General features: G+C 49.7%; 1 protein-coding gene across 1 annotated transcript in view; it reads left to right on the top strand.

Moving 5' to 3' along the window:
- Position 1: 1 nt before the first annotated feature.
- The window catches only part of LOC109314509 (protein-arginine deiminase type-2-like), a gene marked incomplete at its 5' end in the record, with an annotated part of 41,980 nt that continues 22,192 nt past the window's right edge, over positions 2-19,789 (top strand). Inside the window, 6 exons of the mRNA XM_019541723.1 lie at positions 2-87; positions 11,019-11,202; positions 13,020-13,092; positions 16,744-16,805; positions 18,294-18,411; positions 18,833-18,958. Of these exons, the coding sequence (XP_019397268.1) occupies positions 2-87; positions 11,019-11,202; positions 13,020-13,092; positions 16,744-16,805; positions 18,294-18,411; positions 18,833-18,958 (649 nt within the window). The remainder of the gene's footprint in view (positions 88-11,018; positions 11,203-13,019; positions 13,093-16,743; positions 16,806-18,293; positions 18,412-18,832; positions 18,959-19,789) is intronic.

Below are 19,789 nucleotides of genomic sequence, written 5' to 3'. Positions count from 1 at the left end.
GCGGGCCCGCACGCTCCGCCTGCACCAGGGCAGCCGCATCGAGGCCGTGTGCGTGCTGGGCACCCCGCTCTGCACCGACGTGTACGGGTGAGAGCCGCGTCCTGCCGCCCGGGGAGCAGCCCCGGGCCGGGTCTTGCGGGGAGGCTGGGCTGGGTGCAGAGGAGCTCCAGCCGCTGCCTTGGCTTCCCACCTCCGGCATGCCAGCCCTCCTCCCGGGTGCTCTGGTGCCAGGCGGAGGGCTCTTCTTTGGCCTTGTTCCCATGGAGGAGGCTGTCCGCTGGGCAAGCGAGTGGGGCAGGGCCAGGCTCGTGCTGCCAGTCTGTGCCTGTGAAGCGTGGGGCGGAGGTGCACATCGGCCTGGGGGCTTCTTTAATATAAGCACAAGCTTCGGTTCCCTCTGCGGGTCTCTGCGCACGACCTGGGCATCGGTGAGTTCCTCGCGTGCTAGTGAGACCAGTGTTATTCCCATTTATTCCTGGCTGTCATAGTTGGTCGGGTTGGAAGGGACTTGAGCAGATCATCAAGTCCGACCCCCTGCCATGGGCAGGAACAAGTGCTGGGATCATAAGACCCCAGCCAGATATCTATCCAACTTCCTCTTGAAGACCCCCAAGGCAGGGGAGAGCACGAGCCTACTTGGCTTCCTGGTGTGGCTCCAAGGCATCACATGCCGGGACCACGAACTAAGTGGAGATGTTTTTGTCTGAAGATGTGTGTGCGTGCATAGCCTGCGGTACGTCCTTATGACAGCACAGCTCACTTCCAGGTCCTGGCACCACCGTGACGGGGAAGGGTGGATGGCTTGGGGCAGGGAGGAGAGTGCAGCCACGCAACTGAGATCTTGTGGGGCTCGGTCAGGCCCTGCTTTGGATGCTCTATTTAGCAACAGGGTGGTTTGGAGGAAAACTTTGGGATCAAGCAAAGTGCGTCCTACTTAATATTTCCTCTGTCTAACAATCGTGTTTTGGAGTGTGGACGCCATGACCCCAGTCCTCTTCCATCATTCACACTGGTGATCCTGCCCTAAATTTTGCTGACCTTTTTTTATAGTCACCTATTATTTCTAGAAGCTGTCCTGCAGCTGGTACAGCTCTTTTGCAGAAACCCTGGCCAGCAGGTGGTCTAAAGTCTGGGAAGGGAATAAACTTTTAGTGCCCTTTCCTAGTCCACGGTGTACGCCGCCTATATTTTTAACAGCCAGACATCAGTTAAGAGCTCTTTTAATCCAACATAAACCTCTGTTGTCATTGTAAGCTCTTGTTTACAGCTGGGCATGCTCTGTCCCTCTGTTCGGCTCGGCACACCCCCAGGCTGTCTGCCAGACCGTGGGCAAATTGTCCCTTGGGCTTTATAAATCTCCCCTGGCAAGTGCATGTATAAGCCTAGGGGGAAACCAAGCTTTCAAGACCTCAGAGTGAAGTATTCACAAGAGGCAAACTACCAGCTACGAGTGGGTTAGGTACAGAGATCCACTGCAGGAATGGCAAACGCCATTAACTGATGATATTCTCCAGTAAAACTTGATCTCTAAAATGATCCGGGCAAATAAGGGTCCTGTGATATTGATGGATTTACTTATGTGACCCTTACGATGATCACGGTCATGGTTTCTGAGTATCTCCCCGAACAGCGTTTGGCAGAGATTTTCTTCTCCACACGTCCCTGCAAGGTAGGGAAGGCAATCTCCACGTTACAGTGGAGGCATAGGTTAGTTTTCTCTCCTCTTTTTGACTACAGAAAAATAATAGAGCAGCTTTTTCCATTGCAAAGATCTCAGAAAGACCACAGCAGGTCAGAAAGTTTGTAACACTCTGGATTCCTGTTTGAAATCGCTGGGTTTGTCTTGTGAAGCGTGTTTGCACATCTGTTGCACCTTGAAAGGATCTCAGGGCTGTAGGATCTCAGCACCGTAGGGTGTTGCAGCGCGCCGGTTGAGAATCACTGCTTTACGGTGAGAGTAAAAAGGATTTTTTCCCCCTAAAATGCCCTCATCCTAGAAACACAGGATCCCTTCCAGTCTCTTCTTGTGTGAACCTTGTTCATTTCAGCCGTGGAGTCAATGCTAATGATGAAAGAAATTGTAAATAGCGGGAGTTCCTGATGCCTTTTGTGACAGGTGCGGAGCCCCGGGGGCCTCAGTGTTTCATCCAGTTTATGGCTGGGATTTCCCATGGAGCCAAGGTTGTTTGGCACCTAAATCCCATTGATTCAGGCTGTGCTGTCTCCCAAGAGCTCCTTGAAGATCCCAGTCGATTGGTTTTAATTTTTTTTGAGAGCCACATCCTGGCCTGCCATAACTTGACTTTTTCCACTGAGTTCAATCAATGTAGTCATGTAAGTAAAGGGAGCAGCATTTGATCCCCAGCTGGAGATTAAGCAGTCAACAGGCTTCAAGATGAACAGAGATGAGGGAAAAGGTCCAAAACCTGCTGGAGGCAGAACAGCCTGCATTTCTGAAAGGCACCACAAATGCAGCACATCCATCAGACCCTTCCTTGACAAGGCATGGCTAATAATCACTTATTTGCCCACATTTCAGCCCGTTTTGGAGGTCGGGGTTCCCAGGTGGCTATTCCAGAGAGATTCTGGCTTTGCACCGGAGAACGGAAGCTGGTATGTTGAGGCTGGTCATCATAACCCAGTCACTAGCAGCTGGGGCTGCTTTTCCAAAGTTTCACAACACTGCCAAAAAAAACCCCAAACCACACTACCCCAGAGCTTGCGTAATTGCAGAACCACAGCAGGCTGGTCACGCAGCTTTGGGCACGGGGGTCCTGTGTTTTTGCATGGGTTGCCAGGCCCTGAATGCTCACTTGCCTGCATTCACAGCTTCTGCCATAGCTTGGGCTCCAAGTGATGTTTTGCCAGCTGCCCCAGCCTTGTCATTTTACAGGGTAGGTATACCCACGGCACTGAGCTGACTGCCTCCCGCACAGCCCTGGTGACTGCGAGGGGAGAATGTGCCCTTTCTTTGTGTATCACATGCGCTGGCAGGGATTGTGCTGAGCTCGTACAGCTGTGGGCGCAGTAAATCTCGGGCTGGGTGGCCTTCCCCCTAAGTGTCAGGCTCCTATTTATTCTGGTAGCCTCCAGCACGCTTCAAGTGTGCTGGGACTCTGCTCAGGACAGAGAGCAGCTTTGTCCACTGCAATGCTGCTGCATGGCTTGGTACTTTTATCAGTCCTCCACTGTAGACTACAGCCAGTGCCAAAAAATAAGATGATAGAGGAGGAAGTTTGTTATTGCTGCCTAGTCACTTCTACTTACCCCAAGGTGAAACCAGCAAGCCCAGAAGCTGCAGATGTGCTATTTGGGTGCCAGTTCTGTAGGGGGAGTTTGGACGCCGGGTTGGGTAGAGAGCACATTGCATTGGAAGTTCATAGGCTTAGTGCCTCAGCCATTAATGACGGCGGTCCAGTCACCCTGAGCTCTTTGCCCAGCTTGGTTTGAGCATCTCCGGGTAAATACACCAGGAGCTTCGGGTGCTTGGAGATCGCAGTCTCCATGTCTTTGATTGGGCTCTTTAAAACCTGAGATGCACAAATTATAGCCAATTTGTATACGGCAGAGCCTGGGCGAGTTCAGAACAGCCCTGTAGCAGGAGTCCCGGCACCTTCTCCTTCCCCATGGCTGGGGGTGATGGCTCAGCTCTGACTCTATTCCTATATCGCTTAGCTGCCTTGGAAATCCCGCTGTAAAATATAGCGGTGTTAAAAAGGGCACAGCTAAATCTGCAGGCTCCTAACTGGGGGATTACAGAATTCAGGGATGTGCAAGCCTGATGTGCCCACGTTTTTGATTTGATCATTTTAGGAAGCCTTGTATAACATCTGGCCGGTGCATTGCTCTCCTCTTCCCCTAGAGTTGTGGTTTTCAACCTGTGGTCCACAGACCCCTTGGGGCTCCCCAGACTGTCTAAGGGGTCCATTAAAGATGACTATGATCAATCCAGAGGATGTGAATCCCCACACTTACAATTCAAAGGGGTCTGCACCTCCATTTGGAATTTCCAAAGGGGCCCACAGATGAAACAGGGCTGAAAACCACTGCCCTAAAATGACTGGCTTGGTCTTGCCTCCATGCTCACTGGACCCGGGGGAGTCTGATTGCAGGATGCTTCATTTGTCTCAGTTAGACACTTTCATCAAAATCAGTGTGTTCCCGCCATACATTTTCGTTCAGACCAGAAAGGTTTCCCTATGGACACTTCTGCAAATGGGTTCAACCAGCTCAAGTCACTAATGGATTGTTTATAAAATGGGACTTAAAAAAAAATTAGACAAAATAGCGGTAAGTAAAAGCGAAAAGCCAGCTAGGGATAGATGGAAATGTGTTGTGGTCCTGGGCCATTGTATCCAGCCCCTGCATTCACAGGCAACCATTTATCTCTAGTGGTGGTGGCTGACCTGTGTGCTGTGGCACACGTGCCAGGAGAGCTGGCAGTTGGGGTTGGGTGGGAATAGGGAACAGTACTTGGGGGGGGGGGGCGTGGAAATTGAGGGTTGGTTCCGGCTTGAGGGTTTGGCCCCACAGGGCAGACAAAGGAAGCACCAATGCTTTGCACCAAGGCAGAAAAGTTAGTGGGTTACTATATGCTTGATGCATTCATTTATTCATCTAAATAACTTCTTTGCAAGAGATCCTCCCTTTCCACAACAAACATCATCCCTGGGCAAACTCCACTGCACTTGGCTGGAAAGATTATCAGCCATAAAGATTCAGAATTTGGAAGCGACCTTGACCCAGCCAGATGCTGGACACTGCTATCAACCCCTGATGCTAAGATGAAAAGCAGCTATTTGTGCTTGCAGCTGGACTCTGCTGGGAGCTGGTGCAATGGTGGCGTGGCCTGCTCTATACCAGGGATAGCCCTGGTGTTTGCTACTGGTGGTGGGAGCCGGGACAAATCCCCGCCATTAATGAACGTGAAGAAATTAAAGTGCTTCTCTCCGGTTCTTTGGGTAAACCTGATATCTTTTATCAGACCAACTGAAATAGTTGGAAAAATTACTCTTCCCCAGTATAGCCTAAACTGAAAAGAGTTGTCTTCAGAGGCCAAGTCCCAAGCGGAGACCTCTCCACAGCTGATCTTTTTAGGAAGGGGTTGAGTCTCGGGTATGCAGTTCAAGCAGACTTTCTTCCATGCAGGAGGTGGGTGGGCAATTCTGGGAGCTGCCTCTTCCTCCAAAGACCAAAGCTGGTTTGCAACGGGATATCATCATTTAAAGACACAGGGCTGGGAGGCTCCAGGTCTCCCAGAGACAGGTTGCACACCAGGTTGGTTTTAAGATGCAACCACACATGTCTCTGGCCTGGCATACTCCAATGTGTTGTAAAGTACCCAAGGGGAATGGAGGGGACTGTCGCTGTCCCTGCAGAGACACACTAGCATCACCCTCCACTCACTGCAAAGCCACTGGTTGAATGTCTCTCTGAAAGCTGAGAGGCTCCAGTTTCTAGGCATGAGCCGTGGGGTTGGAGGAACAGAATTAGTTGCTTTGGTAACTGACAGTTTCTTGTTACTTGATGCCCCATCATAGGCTGGTTATAGGATTATCTCAGCATTACCTCTCAGCAGGAGGGAGCTTATAACATGACCTGGTAATGTCAGGGTGAAGCTTCAAGCTCTGTTTGCTGTACTGAGCCTTGCGGGATGGCAGTGACTGGCATGTGGTTGTAGGACCCTCTCCCATCCGTGAGACCTGGGAGACTGGTGGACAGCCCCGGGGCTTGAAACTCGCACCTGCCCCATACCTTGAAATGATTCCAAAGTCTTGCTATGGATCCGCCCCGCTTCAGACCACCTGGGCTCTTCAAGACATGGGACTGAAAATCTGCATTGCCAGATATCCTGCATTCACGTAGTTTAGGCTACAGGCTTTGCTCAGCTAAAATGAATGAAAGGTTATCCTCGGATGTCCTACAACAGGTTTCTTAGTGGCCCATTTTATGAAAGGTGAGGGAGACAGACATTCTGGCAGGCTGATTAGCACTAATTAACCTATCCCTGTGCTTCTTAGATGACCCATGGTGCTGTGCCACAGTCTTTCTGATTTAGGAACTAGTCCTTGAGCTTGCTACTGCCGAGCTCTGTAAGTTTCCAATGGGGACCCGGCCCCCGTTTTTCCCCATCTCAAAAAGGGGGCCCTGCCCCTTGGGGGAGAGTAGTGCATTGAAGACTGCAAAGTGCTCAGATCCCGCAGCAGTGTCTAAGGCAGGGAAACATCTAGATAGCAATCAGCTCCAGCAACTTGCAAAGAGGGGGAGATGCCCCCTGCCATGGCTTTTTCTGAGCCAGCAAGCCCATCTCCTGGTGAGAGAGACCATTCCCTATATCTGACCCGCTGTACATCAGCTGGGTCTGCTCCTACGTGCCTGGGTCCGAAAAGAAACTGAATCTGTCTCTGCCAGCATCACTCTGCTATGAGAACTTTGCCCTTGGGTTATTTTAGTGACACCAAGGAGGATGCAGCTATGCAGGGCATGTTGGGAACTCTTGCATGTCAGACTTCCCAGGCGTAACTTGGGCTGATCATTAAGCTACTTGCACGGTTGCAATGAAGAGCATTTTGTAGCCGAAGCCAGGTGCAGCACAGGGTCCCTGCTCCCTACGCTGCGTGGTGAGTGGCTGAAGTGGTTCTGTGCCAGGTGGTTAAATGCAGCTCCTTGGTCCATGATCCCTTCCATTTGGGGCTGGATTTGGACTGCAGCAGAGATCTCTGCTCCCACTGAGGTTGGCAACAATCAAAGCAGCTCGGCACCTCGGAGATTAATTCCTAATCAGGCCATATAGTCCAAGGGGCTGCTGTCCTGATCCTGAACCTAGAGGCAAATTCCCCATGGAGGTCAAAAGGGTGACGTTGGCCCAATGGTGATGGAAACGTATACGCCCAGCAAGCTCCAAAAAGGACCTCCTGCAGGAGCAGGCAAAACATCTGCCAGGTTTTCTGTGCTGCTGCAGGACTATTATCCTCATCTGCTGGGAGAGGTCCTTGGGGTGTACATGAGTTCTGGGTTTGGGGGAAAAGAGGCTCGGTGTGGAGACACTCGAGGTGGTCTGCCTTCATCCAGGAGCTTGGTCCAGAGGTAGCTGTGCCGCTCACAAAGAGCAATGGGCTGACTTTCCCCAGAGGGCTGATGTTTCAGTGGGCCACAGGTATTGGCACTCAAAAGGGATGGGTCGGGTGAGGATGATCCTTCCTTGAGCAGGGGCTGGACTAGATGTGACGTCCCAAGGATCCCTCCAGCCCTTCCACTTTCTGAGCACTCTGCAGTCTTCAGTACATTACTTGGCTCCCCTGGGAGTCTAGCACATCAAAGAGTCCTTCCAGCCTATGATTTGATGCAATTGCTGCTGTCAACTAATTGCAGCCCATCAGATGGTCTTGAAAAACAGCACTTGGGTGTGGCCAGCCCAACTGGAGCAAACCTGGAGCCAGTGGAGGGGACTGGGCTGCTGAGCTCTTCGTGGTGACTTCTCCAGACTGTCACCCTCGCTTGGTGCAGTGTGACAGTTTTCCACTTGGGGAGTGAAGAGGATCAGTCTGGTGTGATGTTTTTCCAACAGGAGGAAGAAAGGCAGACAATCCAGGGTCAACTACACATCCTGGGACTCTGAGACGTACTGCCTTTTTTCATGGAAGAACAATGACCTGGTTGGGTTTCAAAGCATTTCCTCCTTTCCCCTTCCAATAAGTATCTTTTCAGCCTTACTGGGTGTGTCTACATGTGCAATTAATACTATTTAGCTTTACTGTGCAGTAGACTACTGCACAGTAAGTGCCTGCATGTGTAGACAGTGACACTTTACTGCATAGTAGATTAGTCTACTGTGCAGTAAAGTGTAGATGTGGTCGCTAAGGCTGAGTTTGAGCCAGCTGCTCTCTAGGCAGGGGCTGACCTGTCATAAAACATCTCCATCATAGTAACAGTGGTAACTGCACTGGTGCAGAATGAGTGATGCAGGGGTGTAACATCAGGGTCGTGTTGTCGGTCACCAGTGAGTCTTCCCTGTGGAGGGGAACAGCTGGAGATACTGCAGTGCTATGCTGTCTTCCCTCGTTATATCCCCAGGGACACGCTACACTGCGATGGACTCTGCGAGATGCCGAGAGGTCTGCTGAGATGTGGCCTCGCCAAATTTTGCCATCTGGCTGGGAGACTTTTGAATACTTAGACCCCACAGACCTCCTCCACGCTCCCCTGGAGTCAAGACTCCTTTGCACTAAAATGAATGGCCAGCATCTGCCTGACAGCAAAGTGGATCAAGCTGGGTCCTTAATTTGGCTCTGAAACCACACCGCTGAGCTTGTCGATTTGTGAGACAACGCAGATCCTGCTCTTACTGAGTCTTTGGCCATATTGTCTTTGACAACAGCAGAAAAAAGGATCCCATAGTATAAAGGACTTCGGTTTTTCTCCTGACTTGGACCAGCTCATGGGCTTCTGCCTCGGCCGTTTCTGCAGCTATGTCCCCTCTTCCTTCCTCTGGGTGTCAACTCCAGGTGGCTGCAAAGCGGAGGGTGTCTTGGGGAGATGGAGAAAGTGATGGAGAACAGCCCAGACCCTGTGTTAGCCGCGTGAGCCAACAGGTGCCAACATGCTTTGGCTGGGAATAGTGCTAGTGCAAATGAGTTCCTAGAAAGATTTCCTGCTCTGAGCCCTGGTAGGCCCCACTATTCAAAATACATGTCTTTCACAGAAGTATAGCTTGGGCCAGCTGCAATCCTAGATTTGCCGGAGCAGTGGGCTATGCGGGCGGGCGCAGGGGAGCCACCAAATGACTTGTAACAAGAGCTGGCAGATATATCTTTCACTGAGCATCCACTTGGCTGGATTAGTCGCAGGCGTGCCCACAGCCCCATTGTGACCGCTTGCACTTTCCCGGGTAGGATCTTTCCTGGCAGCAGGGAATCCCCAGCTGGGGAAATATAGTCACAGAGAAGTACTTGCAGATTCATCTGAATTAATATTTGCATGGAGCCTTACATTTAGCCCCTTGCCACATTAACCTCTGGGTCCCATCTTGCAGCCAGGACAAGCATACCTTTGAACTGCTTTAAAAAGGGAGGGGGATCCACTTCTGTTAACAGCTGGCAAGTCCTATCTGCTACATCAGCAAGACCCTGGAGCTATGCAAGTGAGCTAAATTGCGCTCACTCTGAGCCCAAATGAAGCGGTTAAAGCACTTTTTGCTACACTTGCATAGCTGCAGAATGAGGTGGGCATAGCAGTTGCCTCGTAACAGCTCATGTTGTCATCCGTTGTTGATAGATTTGGTGCGTCTCTCTGTGCCCGATGGCACTGGGCAGACATCAGTTCCTAAAGGCTGGTTTCTAGATTGTTTGAAAGGTGCAGCTAGCAAAGAGAGTTGCCGGCACTTGAAACTTGGCAGCAGCATGGACCTCATGAAGGAGTCATGATTTTGTATGGCTTGAGGAAGGTATGGTTTCTGCACGCAGAGGTGAGCGGCTGATGATAGCTTTATCCTGAAGTGTGCATACTGTGTAGAAGAGATCCTGGAGTGCAGTGGTACCCTTCACATAGAGACCATTTTGAATCGGCTTGCTTTTGCTTCCCGTTGCTGGTGCTACTACACTTCGGTGCCAGCCCCGTGCCCCACAGAGCTTGCAGTTGAGTAGGCAGGATGGATAGGGGATGAGACAAAGGACTAACATATGCAAGCAGGGTCACTGGTGGGAATGGTGACACTGGTTTGAGTGCTGAGATGGGAGAGGCTAGGCTGGACAGGCCAGTGGAGGAAGAAAGGGGTCCTTCTCCTTCCTTTCTGTGGTCTGAGGGAAGGCAGAGGAGGAGTGTGAGGATGTGCATTGCCCACACTGCAGTCCCAGCGGTGGCTGCAGTGCAGGGTAGATGGACCTGAGCTAGCTTGTAGACTGCTGCCTGTGTCTGTTTAGCTTGTAAATACTACAGAGTGCAACGGTGCTTGCGTCCGGTCTCTGCTGCACTTGTACCGAGCCTCGCTCTGGTTGTGATTGGCCTCTATAGATGCTGCTGTAATCTGTTGTGTGTGGATCTTGCAATATAGAAGTAAGGCCATTTCTTTTACCTTTAAACTCAATACATAGAAGCGGACACAGCACATACTAGACCGGTGAAAGGGGAAGTGTTGTGTAAAGGGTTACTGATAAGGATATGAAACTAGCTGAATCCGGTTGACAGAGGAACCTTGAAAGCCGTGCAAGGGTTGTTTTTGTAAGATAAAATACATGTTGGCAAGAATATATAAAACATCTCAGACATGAGAGTTAAACTTCAGTGTTCACGCACACAGTGTCACTTGATTGGCTAGAATAGTAATTTAGTTAATAGATGATTGGGTATTCTTATGAGCACGAGCTAATCATGAACTAATACTGACGTACTAACAAGGTATAAAATAGTATTATAATTGGTAAGCGGGACGCACCAATTTTAATCTTGAAATGTTTTGTGCAAAGGTGGGGCAGATGGAGAAATTGCTGGTCACAATATCATAGAAAATGAGCGTGGGAACGGACCTCAGGAGGTCACATCTAGTCCAAAGCAGGGCCAGCCCCCAACTACGTTATCCCAGCCAAAGCTTTGTTTAGCCCGGCCTTAAAAACCTCCAGGGTTTTTAAAATGGAAGTCAAAGTGACTTTCAAGGTTGCAGGCACACATGGAGATAGTAGCTGAGTGGGAAAGAGAACCCAGGCCCCGCAACTGTTAGCCCCATGCTCCAGTTCTTTGCATGCACCGCTCCTCTAATGTAAGCAACAGAAAGCCATCAAAGCAATCATCATTTCCTATATTAATGAGCTAGAGTTTGGGATGATTTTTTAATGATAAGGAAGGACAATCCTGGTTACCCAGATCAGGGACCATCTGAAGAAGATGAGTGTGTTATTCTGCAGTACCCAGAAGCTGAAATAACCTCTGTGATTATTTCCCTTGCTAATAAGGGATCTGTGTTGGTGCAGAGGGGCTTCTTTTCTCCAGAGTCTTTTGACTGCCTCTCTTTCCTCCCTCCATTGCAGAGCGGCCCCTGCTGATGCCGTGTCATTCAGCGTGAAGCATACGGATGGGGTTCGCGTGGAGGTTGTTACAAATGACCAAACGGAGGTGATCCCAGCAAACGGAGCAAAGCGATGGCCTCTGGACAAGGGGACGACCCTGAGACTCAGCATGAGCAAAGCCAGCACAGAGGTCAATGATAACAAGGTAAAGGAAGGCTGGGGGCAGCGCAGGGTATCCTGGGCGGTCCTTGGAAATGGGGCATGTTTAGAGGAACTGGAAATGTTAGGGAGGCTAGGAATAGGGGGATGCATCTTCACGAATGGCTACAAGCTGGTGTTGGTTCTCATTCCTTGATGGGAGTTTCTGACCCCATCTCTTATGGTTTGAGTTGGACAACGGTTAGTCCTCCTGTGCACAAGAAGACACAGCAGCAATGGAAGAGTAGATCCCAGAAGGATTTGGGAATTGAAAGTGTCCTGAGCACATCTACCCATGCCTAAGAGGAAGTTGGATGGTGCCCCTGGGCCTGATCAGCACTGAATTCACAGTGCTGGTTAAGGATGCTTGTGTAGGATGGCTCCATTCCCATGTGTCTTCCACCAGACTCAGAAGATCCAATCTGGTGTTGCCAACGTGACATAAGTTTGGGCTCAATGGACGACTTCTTTCTAGCTTAACCGCACTTTTGGTCAAGGTGCAGAGTTTGACTGGTACCTTCGGCTGCAGTTTATTAAATGCAGGTGCTAGAAACCTGTAGTCTGTGATCACAGTGAAGACTGCTGCGCTGAGGTCAAGGAAGAAAGACTCACAGCCCCTCATGTTTGCAAGTGGCCTCGTTTTTCTCTTTGCCTCCTGCTGTTTTGTAACTGGTACCAGGAGAAACCATGCAGGGAACACCAGATGCAAACAGGGCTATGTACCCGAAGTCTCTTGGTTGAAGATGCTCCGGGGTTACTGGTCAGTTGATCATGGTGCATTTGAGGGCACTGGTGGGCTGCATCTGACATGCTCTTCAGTGGGAATGCTCAGTGGCTAAGGTCAGTAATGCAACATCCAGCACAAAAAAAGCCCAAGATCTGCACCCTGTCAGGTTTGACGCTTCCTTGGAAGCTGTTGCAACTCTTGTTAGGATTTGCTGTTTCCCCCATATGCAAGGTTTGCAATACAGGGCATGTGGGAGCAGTTTGCAAATAGGGGGCATGGTTAAGTGCAAGAGTGGAACAGACAGAAGTGGCCTCAAGGGCAATCCCTTGACCTCTTCTCCTCATTGACATGCAGGGCAGTGGGCTGCTCCTGGCGTCTCCTCCATGCCCTTCCTCAAGCCTGCAGATCTCCCTGCCTCTGCTTGCCTTCCCTCTTTCAGAAGAAGGCCTGTTGCACCAAGAATTTGGGGTCTTCCACCTCTGCTCTGCAGTTCAGTGGCATCATTTGCCTCCTAGCGAAGTGCTGGAGAGAAGAGAGGGACAAGGCGAGAGCAAAGATAACATGGCCTGATATTGAGAGCTGTCCAGTGCAGGGATACAGGGCAACATGTTGGCAGAGCTGCACGACAGACTTACTGCCCCTGGCCTCTGTGCTGTGCTGGTCAAGCTGCCTCCTAACCCAGAACTAACATAGCCATATCTCTGAGGCACTGCAGGCCGGCTAAGAGGTACTCATGTGTGATGGTGCTAATTAGCCTGCCTTCATGCCAATTAGCCTGCTCAGGGCATCATAGGGACGCATCCTGGCTGCCTCTGGTTTAGCAGACAGCTTGCCCTGAGCCGTGTTGCCTGCTTGAGGGCACGGCTGCCTGGCACAGTAAGTTCACCATGCTGACCTGGTGACACCGGCCAGCAACCAAAGGCAGTCAGGTTGGCCCAATATGGGGAAATAGAAGTAGTCAAGGCAGCCGTGAAGCCAGTGCATCCTGGAGAGGGATGTCTGAATTGGCAGCTAGCGCTGTGTCCCTCTTGGGTGTTACCGGACACGCTCTGGTCCTCCTGGCACCTCTCTCAGGAGCCTGTGTTTTGTGTTTCCAGGTAAATGTTAACTACTATGATGAGAACGGAGAACACCCTGTAGACCATGCTGGGGTCTTCCTGACAGGCATTGGTAAGTGCAAGCCCTGGTGGGCTCCACAGAATGGTTGCAGTTTTCCTCCCAGTCCAACAGCCTGCCCACCCCCTTCGTCTTGTGGCTCAGGCATGTAATGACGAGCCAGGAGACATGGCCTGGCCACAACTGTAGGCAAGTGTCTATGCCATGGTTTCACCGTCTCTAAATGCAGTTAATCCTGGAAGAGTCAGGGGAGGCTTTGATCCCTGGGGGAAGGTGCTATAGAAGGACGAAAGATGAATGCTGGAAAATTTGCTGAACTCTCAGCCTAGGGGCATGGCCTTGTGCTTGAGGTCCATAACTAGGACCGAGAGGGAGATCCATTCAACTTTCTCCCCAGAAGGGTGGTGAAGCACTGGAACAGGCTCCCAGAGAGGTGGTGCAGTCTCCAACCTTGGAGGTTTTTAAGACCCAACTACACAAAGCCTTAGCTGGGATGATGTAGATGGGGCTGATCCTGCTTTAAGCAGGGGGTTGGACTAGATGTGACCTCCCAAGGTCCCTGCCAAGCCTTATTTTCTTTGATTGTTGGCTCTGCTATAGATTAATTCTAGGCTCTTTGCAAGTCTCTTACAGGCCAGATTTTCAAAGCGGTACTATTTCCTTTTTGCAAACCAAAATAAGAGCCTGATTTTTCAGGATAGTGCGACAGCCAGCGGCCAGGGTTTCAAAATGGCCCGGCACCTAGCACGCAATCACCCAGCCTGCTGGGCTCTTGGGAAAACCCAGCATCTCACCTTTGGTGCTTGTGTAGTAAGTGGGATCCCTGAAGATCTAGCTTCAGCGGTAGATGTTGAGCATCCCTGAAAACATCAGCCTTCAGTACTCTGCATCTCCGTTCTCATCTGTAAAATGGGGATCATTTTTTCTGCCCCCCTTTTGCTTCTTTAGGCTGCAAGTTTCTCGGGGTAAGGATGGTCTCAGACTACGGCTCTGAATATATGAGTACAAGCCAGTGCTCAAGCCCCTAATTTGCATGGGGGTCTGCTGCTGTAACTTTACCACATTAAAGCTACGCAGGTAGGTTAAGGCTAGACCTGATATGTCCACATCTGCAATTGCATCTCGGATTGCATTGTAGATGTACCCTCGGTATGTAGAGCACGTAGCAAAATGGGGCCCCGGTCTTCACACTACTGAAATACAAGTCTTTGACCTTCTCTGCCTAGATTGATCTTGGTTATTGCTGTAAATGTACAAGGGCAAAGTGGTGTCTAATCTCTCTCATGGCCTCTTAAGTCCAGATAGTATCGGGGGAGTCTCTCCTGCCTTACCCTAATATAATGGAGCGCAAAACGTTGGTGTCTGTTTTGTGCATAGCTAGTGCTGAGGAAACAGTGCTCATATGCCTTTGCCATCTCCAGCGGAGGCTCTGTTCCTTCAGGCTGGAGGCCTATTAGTGTTTGGAGGGTTTTTTTTCCCCCTCTCCTTGTAAAATTCACTTGACAGTAACTAACTATAGCCAGGCAGGCTGTTCCTACCGTTGCCTTAGCAGCAAAACAGCTTACAGGGGGACAGAAGTGTCTCACATGATGTCTCAAAATGCATCGGGAAACCTGATATGCCACAGCCTTCCCTCCGGGCCCAGGCGACAGTGGAAAATGACTCCATGCGAACGTGGTGGGGAAGACGCAGGGAGTTTAGATGGCCCCGGGGGAGCACAGCTTGATGGGGGGCACGAGGAACAGGCGGCTTTGTTGAGGAGTCTGGTGCTGACATATGAGGCCCCTGGGGCAGAGCATTATGGCCACTGACTTCTATACAAGGAAGTAGATGCTGAATATTTTGACTGAGCGCTGCACCGAGCCCATCATTGCACAGATTCATTTGACTCTGGATGGGGCAAGTGGCCTCCAGCTGTGAACTCCCAGAGCATCTGAGATAACTGCTGCTGCCCAAGGTAATCATGCAGCAGCTTACCCCTCAGTGGATGCGGAGCAAGCTCACTCCTAGCTGATGCCGTGTTAACTTGCTTGTGTATTCATACCCCAAATCATTCCTACCATATGGTCTCAAAGGGCACTTGTACATGGTATAAATTGTTTAGATGTGCGGCACGAAACTGCACCAAAAACCACCATTTTGTTAGGTTAGTCACATCTGAAAATACATGTTGACGTCTTTTTATCATGGTAAATTAGATCACTGAAAGTGGCTAGTTCACAAGCGGCAGTCTGGTTTGTGAACCAAGATGAGCCCTGTTCATTGTGATTGTGCCTACAAGACCCATCCCCACGAACGCCTGTTGTGCTAGCCACAGAGAAGAGTCTCTCCCCACCCTCTCTGTAATCACCCTTCAGGTATTTGAAGACTGTTTTCAAATCCCTGCCCCCTCCCCCCCAGTCTTCTCTTCCCCAAGCTGAAAATAACCTTTGTTCTTCCAGCCTTTCCTTGTAATTCATGGTTCCCACGCCTCTAATCATTTTCATTGCTCTTCCCCGGACTCTCCAATTTATCCACATCCTTCTTGAAGTGTGGGACCCCAAACGGGACACAGTAATCCAGCTAAGGCCTTGCCAGCGCTGAATAGAGCAAGTGGTAAAACACTGGAACAAGTTACCCAGAGGTGGTGGATTCTCCATCCTTGGAGTGTTTCAGGACCTGGCTATACAAAGCCTTGGCTGGGATGATCTAGTTGGGGATGACCCTGCTTGGAGCAGGGCGTTGAACTAGATGTGACCTCCCGAGGTCCCTTCCACCCTCATTTTCTATGATTCTGTAATTTTATGATAAGCTAGAAGGTGCATTATAGTGCCTTATGGGAACAAGCAGGGATTCATAATGCCCTGACTCGAACCTAAATGCACCATGAGCTATTTATACAGCTATCAGAAACATCAAAAAAGAAGCCCTGTCAAACTGCTGGCAATGCAGCATGTTGAAATAATTAGTGCATGGCAAAACAAGATGTTGAAAGGAAATGCTAATGTCAGGCCTGTGTTCACCAGCCTCTTTTTCCCTATCATGAAACCATCTAGGAAGCTCTCTATACTGTTAGCAAGCCGAGCTACTCAGAGTATGCTGTACAGCAATGTAGTCACATGCTTAGGTTGCATGATAGTTACTGAGGCCTGCTGGATCTGCCTTGGGGCCCAAGCTCAGCCCATGAAGTCACAAGATTTATCCATCCATTTCAATATGCTTTGGCTCCTGGGCCAAGGAAATAGATTCTTCTTCCCTTTGCCTCCATAAAAATTTGTAGCAAACCTATTCCTGCAGAGTTTCCACCTGCTGCAGCTAAGAGCAGAATAAATCCTTTTGCCTGTCCTGCACCTGAGCAAGATAAAGACTTTTTTTGCAAAAATCTAGTTGGTCTAATGAAAGATACCACCTCTACCATTAGTCCCTGAGCAAGATAAGCTTTTATGGGCAGTATAGAGGTGATTGATATCTTACCTGGGAAATTAACTGGTATTGTAATAACATTGTAGGCACTGAAGGGCCAAGGGGAGGCATAGAGGCTGAATGGAGCCCGGCCCACACCACTTTGCACAGGGCTATGCAAACTGCCCACTCGCATGGTGAGAGTGTTACAGGCACCATCCCTTGCACCAAACCTCAGTCTTGGTTTGGAGATGAGCTGCTTCTCCCTGTCACTTGCCGCTGGAAGTGCGAACAGTGACCTGACTGGTTCTCTTGCATTTCTAGGCATCTCTCTGGATGTCGATGCAGACCGCGATGGAGTGGTGGAAAAGAACAACCCACGGAAGGTAACTCTGCCTGTGTGAAGGGTCTGGGATGAAATTGCTGTTTGGTCAAACTGCTGCTTTTCTTCCCTTTAGCCTCTGTGCTCAGCCTGTGGTGCCCAGCTGTGAGGACACAGCCTTGCCATCATCCCTGGCACCAGCAGCTAACTAGCTTTTGATACCACATCTGCTGTTCCAGCCCCCTGAGGCCAAGCCCTATTTCAGGGCAATTATCCCTACCCTTTCCTCTGGGTTTGGTCATGTTCGAAAGGAAATCTGAAAGAAGTTGTGGTCTGGAAATGGGTAGGAGGACACTGGGAGCCCATGGGTCATCTTGGCACCAGGAGCAGCTGTCTTGTTCTCCTGTCCCATTCCTTTGCAAGTAGTAGCTGCTGTCACAGTAGGAGCCTGTGAAGTACAGTATTAGAAACTTGAGCCTAAGTTCTGTACTCCTCCCAGTGAGCTGAGATGCGGGTCCCTTAGCAAATGCAACAAGGAAAGCATAGGCATTGATTGCACCCAGACCTCCATTGCCCAGCTCCTCTCAATCGCAAGATGTCCCAAATATGGCCTGAGAGTTGTATTCTGTACTGGCTGCCTGAATAGGAACAGAAGGCTGATTTCTGAAGAAGCTGGGCTGATATACTGAGGGCTGCGTTCACTTGACACCACGACACTGTAATTCCTGGAAAAGCATTCAAGAGATGGAGAACAAGAGTAAATTATATCTCTTTGCTCTGCTGAGCAGTGCCTGCCTGTGGAGCCCTCTCTGAAAGGCCAGCTTTCATCACTGCTATTTGAACAATGTTGCAGAGCTGTCTGGAACAGGAATGGACGATGAAGACATAATTGTGGAGTGCGAGGAACATTCATTAAGTCACTGGCAGGTGCTGGGATGGGGTGAAGGCGAAGGTTTCTCCCCTTGCCTGGATTGCCATTGCTTTTTAGAGATGCTCTTCATAAAAAAAGCTCCTTTCACTTGTAAAGAAGAACACTGCCCAGCCCGTGGTTATCAGCAAGGACTGAGGGTGCATGTACACACCATGAGATTTGCCCTTTCAGGCAATGCTTAACCCTGACCCAAACTGTTTCTCACTCCTACAATGAACATAGTGACTTCTTTCTTTATGAATAGTTGCCAGCAGGCTGATAGCAACTGGAGCTGGCTACTAGAGAGACATCGGCATACACACACACTAAGCCACTGCTTCTCAACCAGGGGTGTCCTTAAGATACTTTCAAGGGTGCTATGGGGTGCCATGCAATGTTAGCACTGTTAGGTGTATAAACATAATTCAAAAGACAAACCTGGAGGTTTCAAACTCTGACCTGCTCTGGGCTTTCTAAGTTCTTTTTCAATAAAATAATTGCTGTGTTATTTTTCTATAATTAAAAAAAGAGTGAAAGCTATGGGCCGGCATTTTCCAAGGGAAGTCTTGAGACCATCCAGCAGTGCCTTGAGTCTAAAATTGTTGAGACCCATTGCGCTAAGCCAAGCTTTTCCATTTTCAGGCGACCTGGACATGGGGCCCAGATGGGCAAGGAGCCATCCTGCTAGTGAACTGTGACAAGGACAATCCCCTGATCTCCATGCTGGATTGTGAGGATGAAAGAGTATTCAGCAAAGAAGGTATTTTACACACAGCCCCCACCCCCAGTGCCTCAGCATCAGATTAGAAATGTGGGCTTGGCTTTGTCTCTATTTTAATTTTTTCATGAAATTCACTAATAAAGTAGAGCAAAATTCAGACACCTGATTTCCTTTTTTCTGTTTGCAAACTGTCCATGGTACTCACTAGTTACTTTTAAGGGTTTAATTTGCTAGCACATGGGTGCAGCCTTTTTCCTAGAAGAAAACCTACCAAGGAATGATTGCTCATTCCAAAACCCCCAGGTTCCAGAGTAATTATATTTTAAAATGAAACGTTTCTTTTTGCCCTACCTAGCTGAGGCATTGATTTCTGAGGGCCATCCTTGAGCCTGGCCATGTGGTTTTGTTCTGAGAAGTGATGATGCTGCCTTCTGACTTCTCCAATCTGCTTTGGCCCCAGATTTGCTGGATATGGCTCCAATGGTTTTGAGAACCGAAGGCCCCCAAAGACTGCCTCCAGGATATGAAATGGTTCTCTACATTCCTGTATCTGACTCTGACAAAGTCGGGGTTTTCTACGTGCAGAGTAAGTGTTGCCTCTTTTCCTTCTCTGCTCCCTCCCTTGTCTGTCATATCATGGTGCTCCAATGATCTCTGGGGTTGCAAGCTTTGTCCCTTTTCTTGTTGGCCATGTCCTCTTCATATTCTTTGCACTGGCTTTCTATGCACACACGTCCCACTAAAATAATTGCCTCTCCAGCAATCGTTAACCCAGTGTGAAGTTGGTCAGTGTCAACTGTGCTTTCCCAATGTCTCCAGTGATTTCCCCCCCCCCCCAAAAAAAATGTAGCTGGAGAAGAATGGGTCAGGACTGACCTTTATCCCTTTTGCTATTTTAGTAAAACTCTCCAACTCCTCTCAGCTTGTGCTCTCCCCCTCCATTTAACATCCTCACAGCCAGAAACAGTGTGGGAAAACATTTTCTCCTCAATTCTCCTAACTTTTTTTTAGTCCGGGGGTGGATTTGAACGTCTGAATGCAAGGAGTAGGGACCGTTCTGGGCAGAGGCAGCATTTGAGGAGGGGGGTGCCTGGGCTTCACTCCTTGCAATGGTTGCAGCCGGGTATAGAAATCACCGAGCTAGTTGGGTTGCGCACCGGTAGCACTAGTGTGTCTGTGGCACTGCGGAGCTCAGTGCAGGCTGTAACACTTGGACCAAAATGTTACTCAGGCACTTGGTTTATGCAGTGCTCCTGCTGCCCCAGCTCCACTGCTTCCAGCTGGTTTAAAGCTAGCTTGAGCCTGTCTACATTGCACCACAGTAGACAGGGCAGATCCTTCCACGGTGCTTTGTTGATACTATAACAAAGGTTACCAGAGCAGGTAAGGGGGCCGAGGAGGAAGAACTAGGCATGGA

This window comes from Crocodylus porosus, unplaced genomic scaffold (genome assembly GCF_001723895.1).
Source record: "Crocodylus porosus isolate Cpor-Errol unplaced genomic scaffold, CroPor_comp1, whole genome shotgun sequence".
NCBI lineage: Eukaryota > Metazoa > Chordata > Crocodylia > Crocodylidae > Crocodylus > Crocodylus porosus.
Note: the sequence above shows the minus strand (reverse complement) of the source record. Positions and strands in the feature narration are given on the sequence as shown.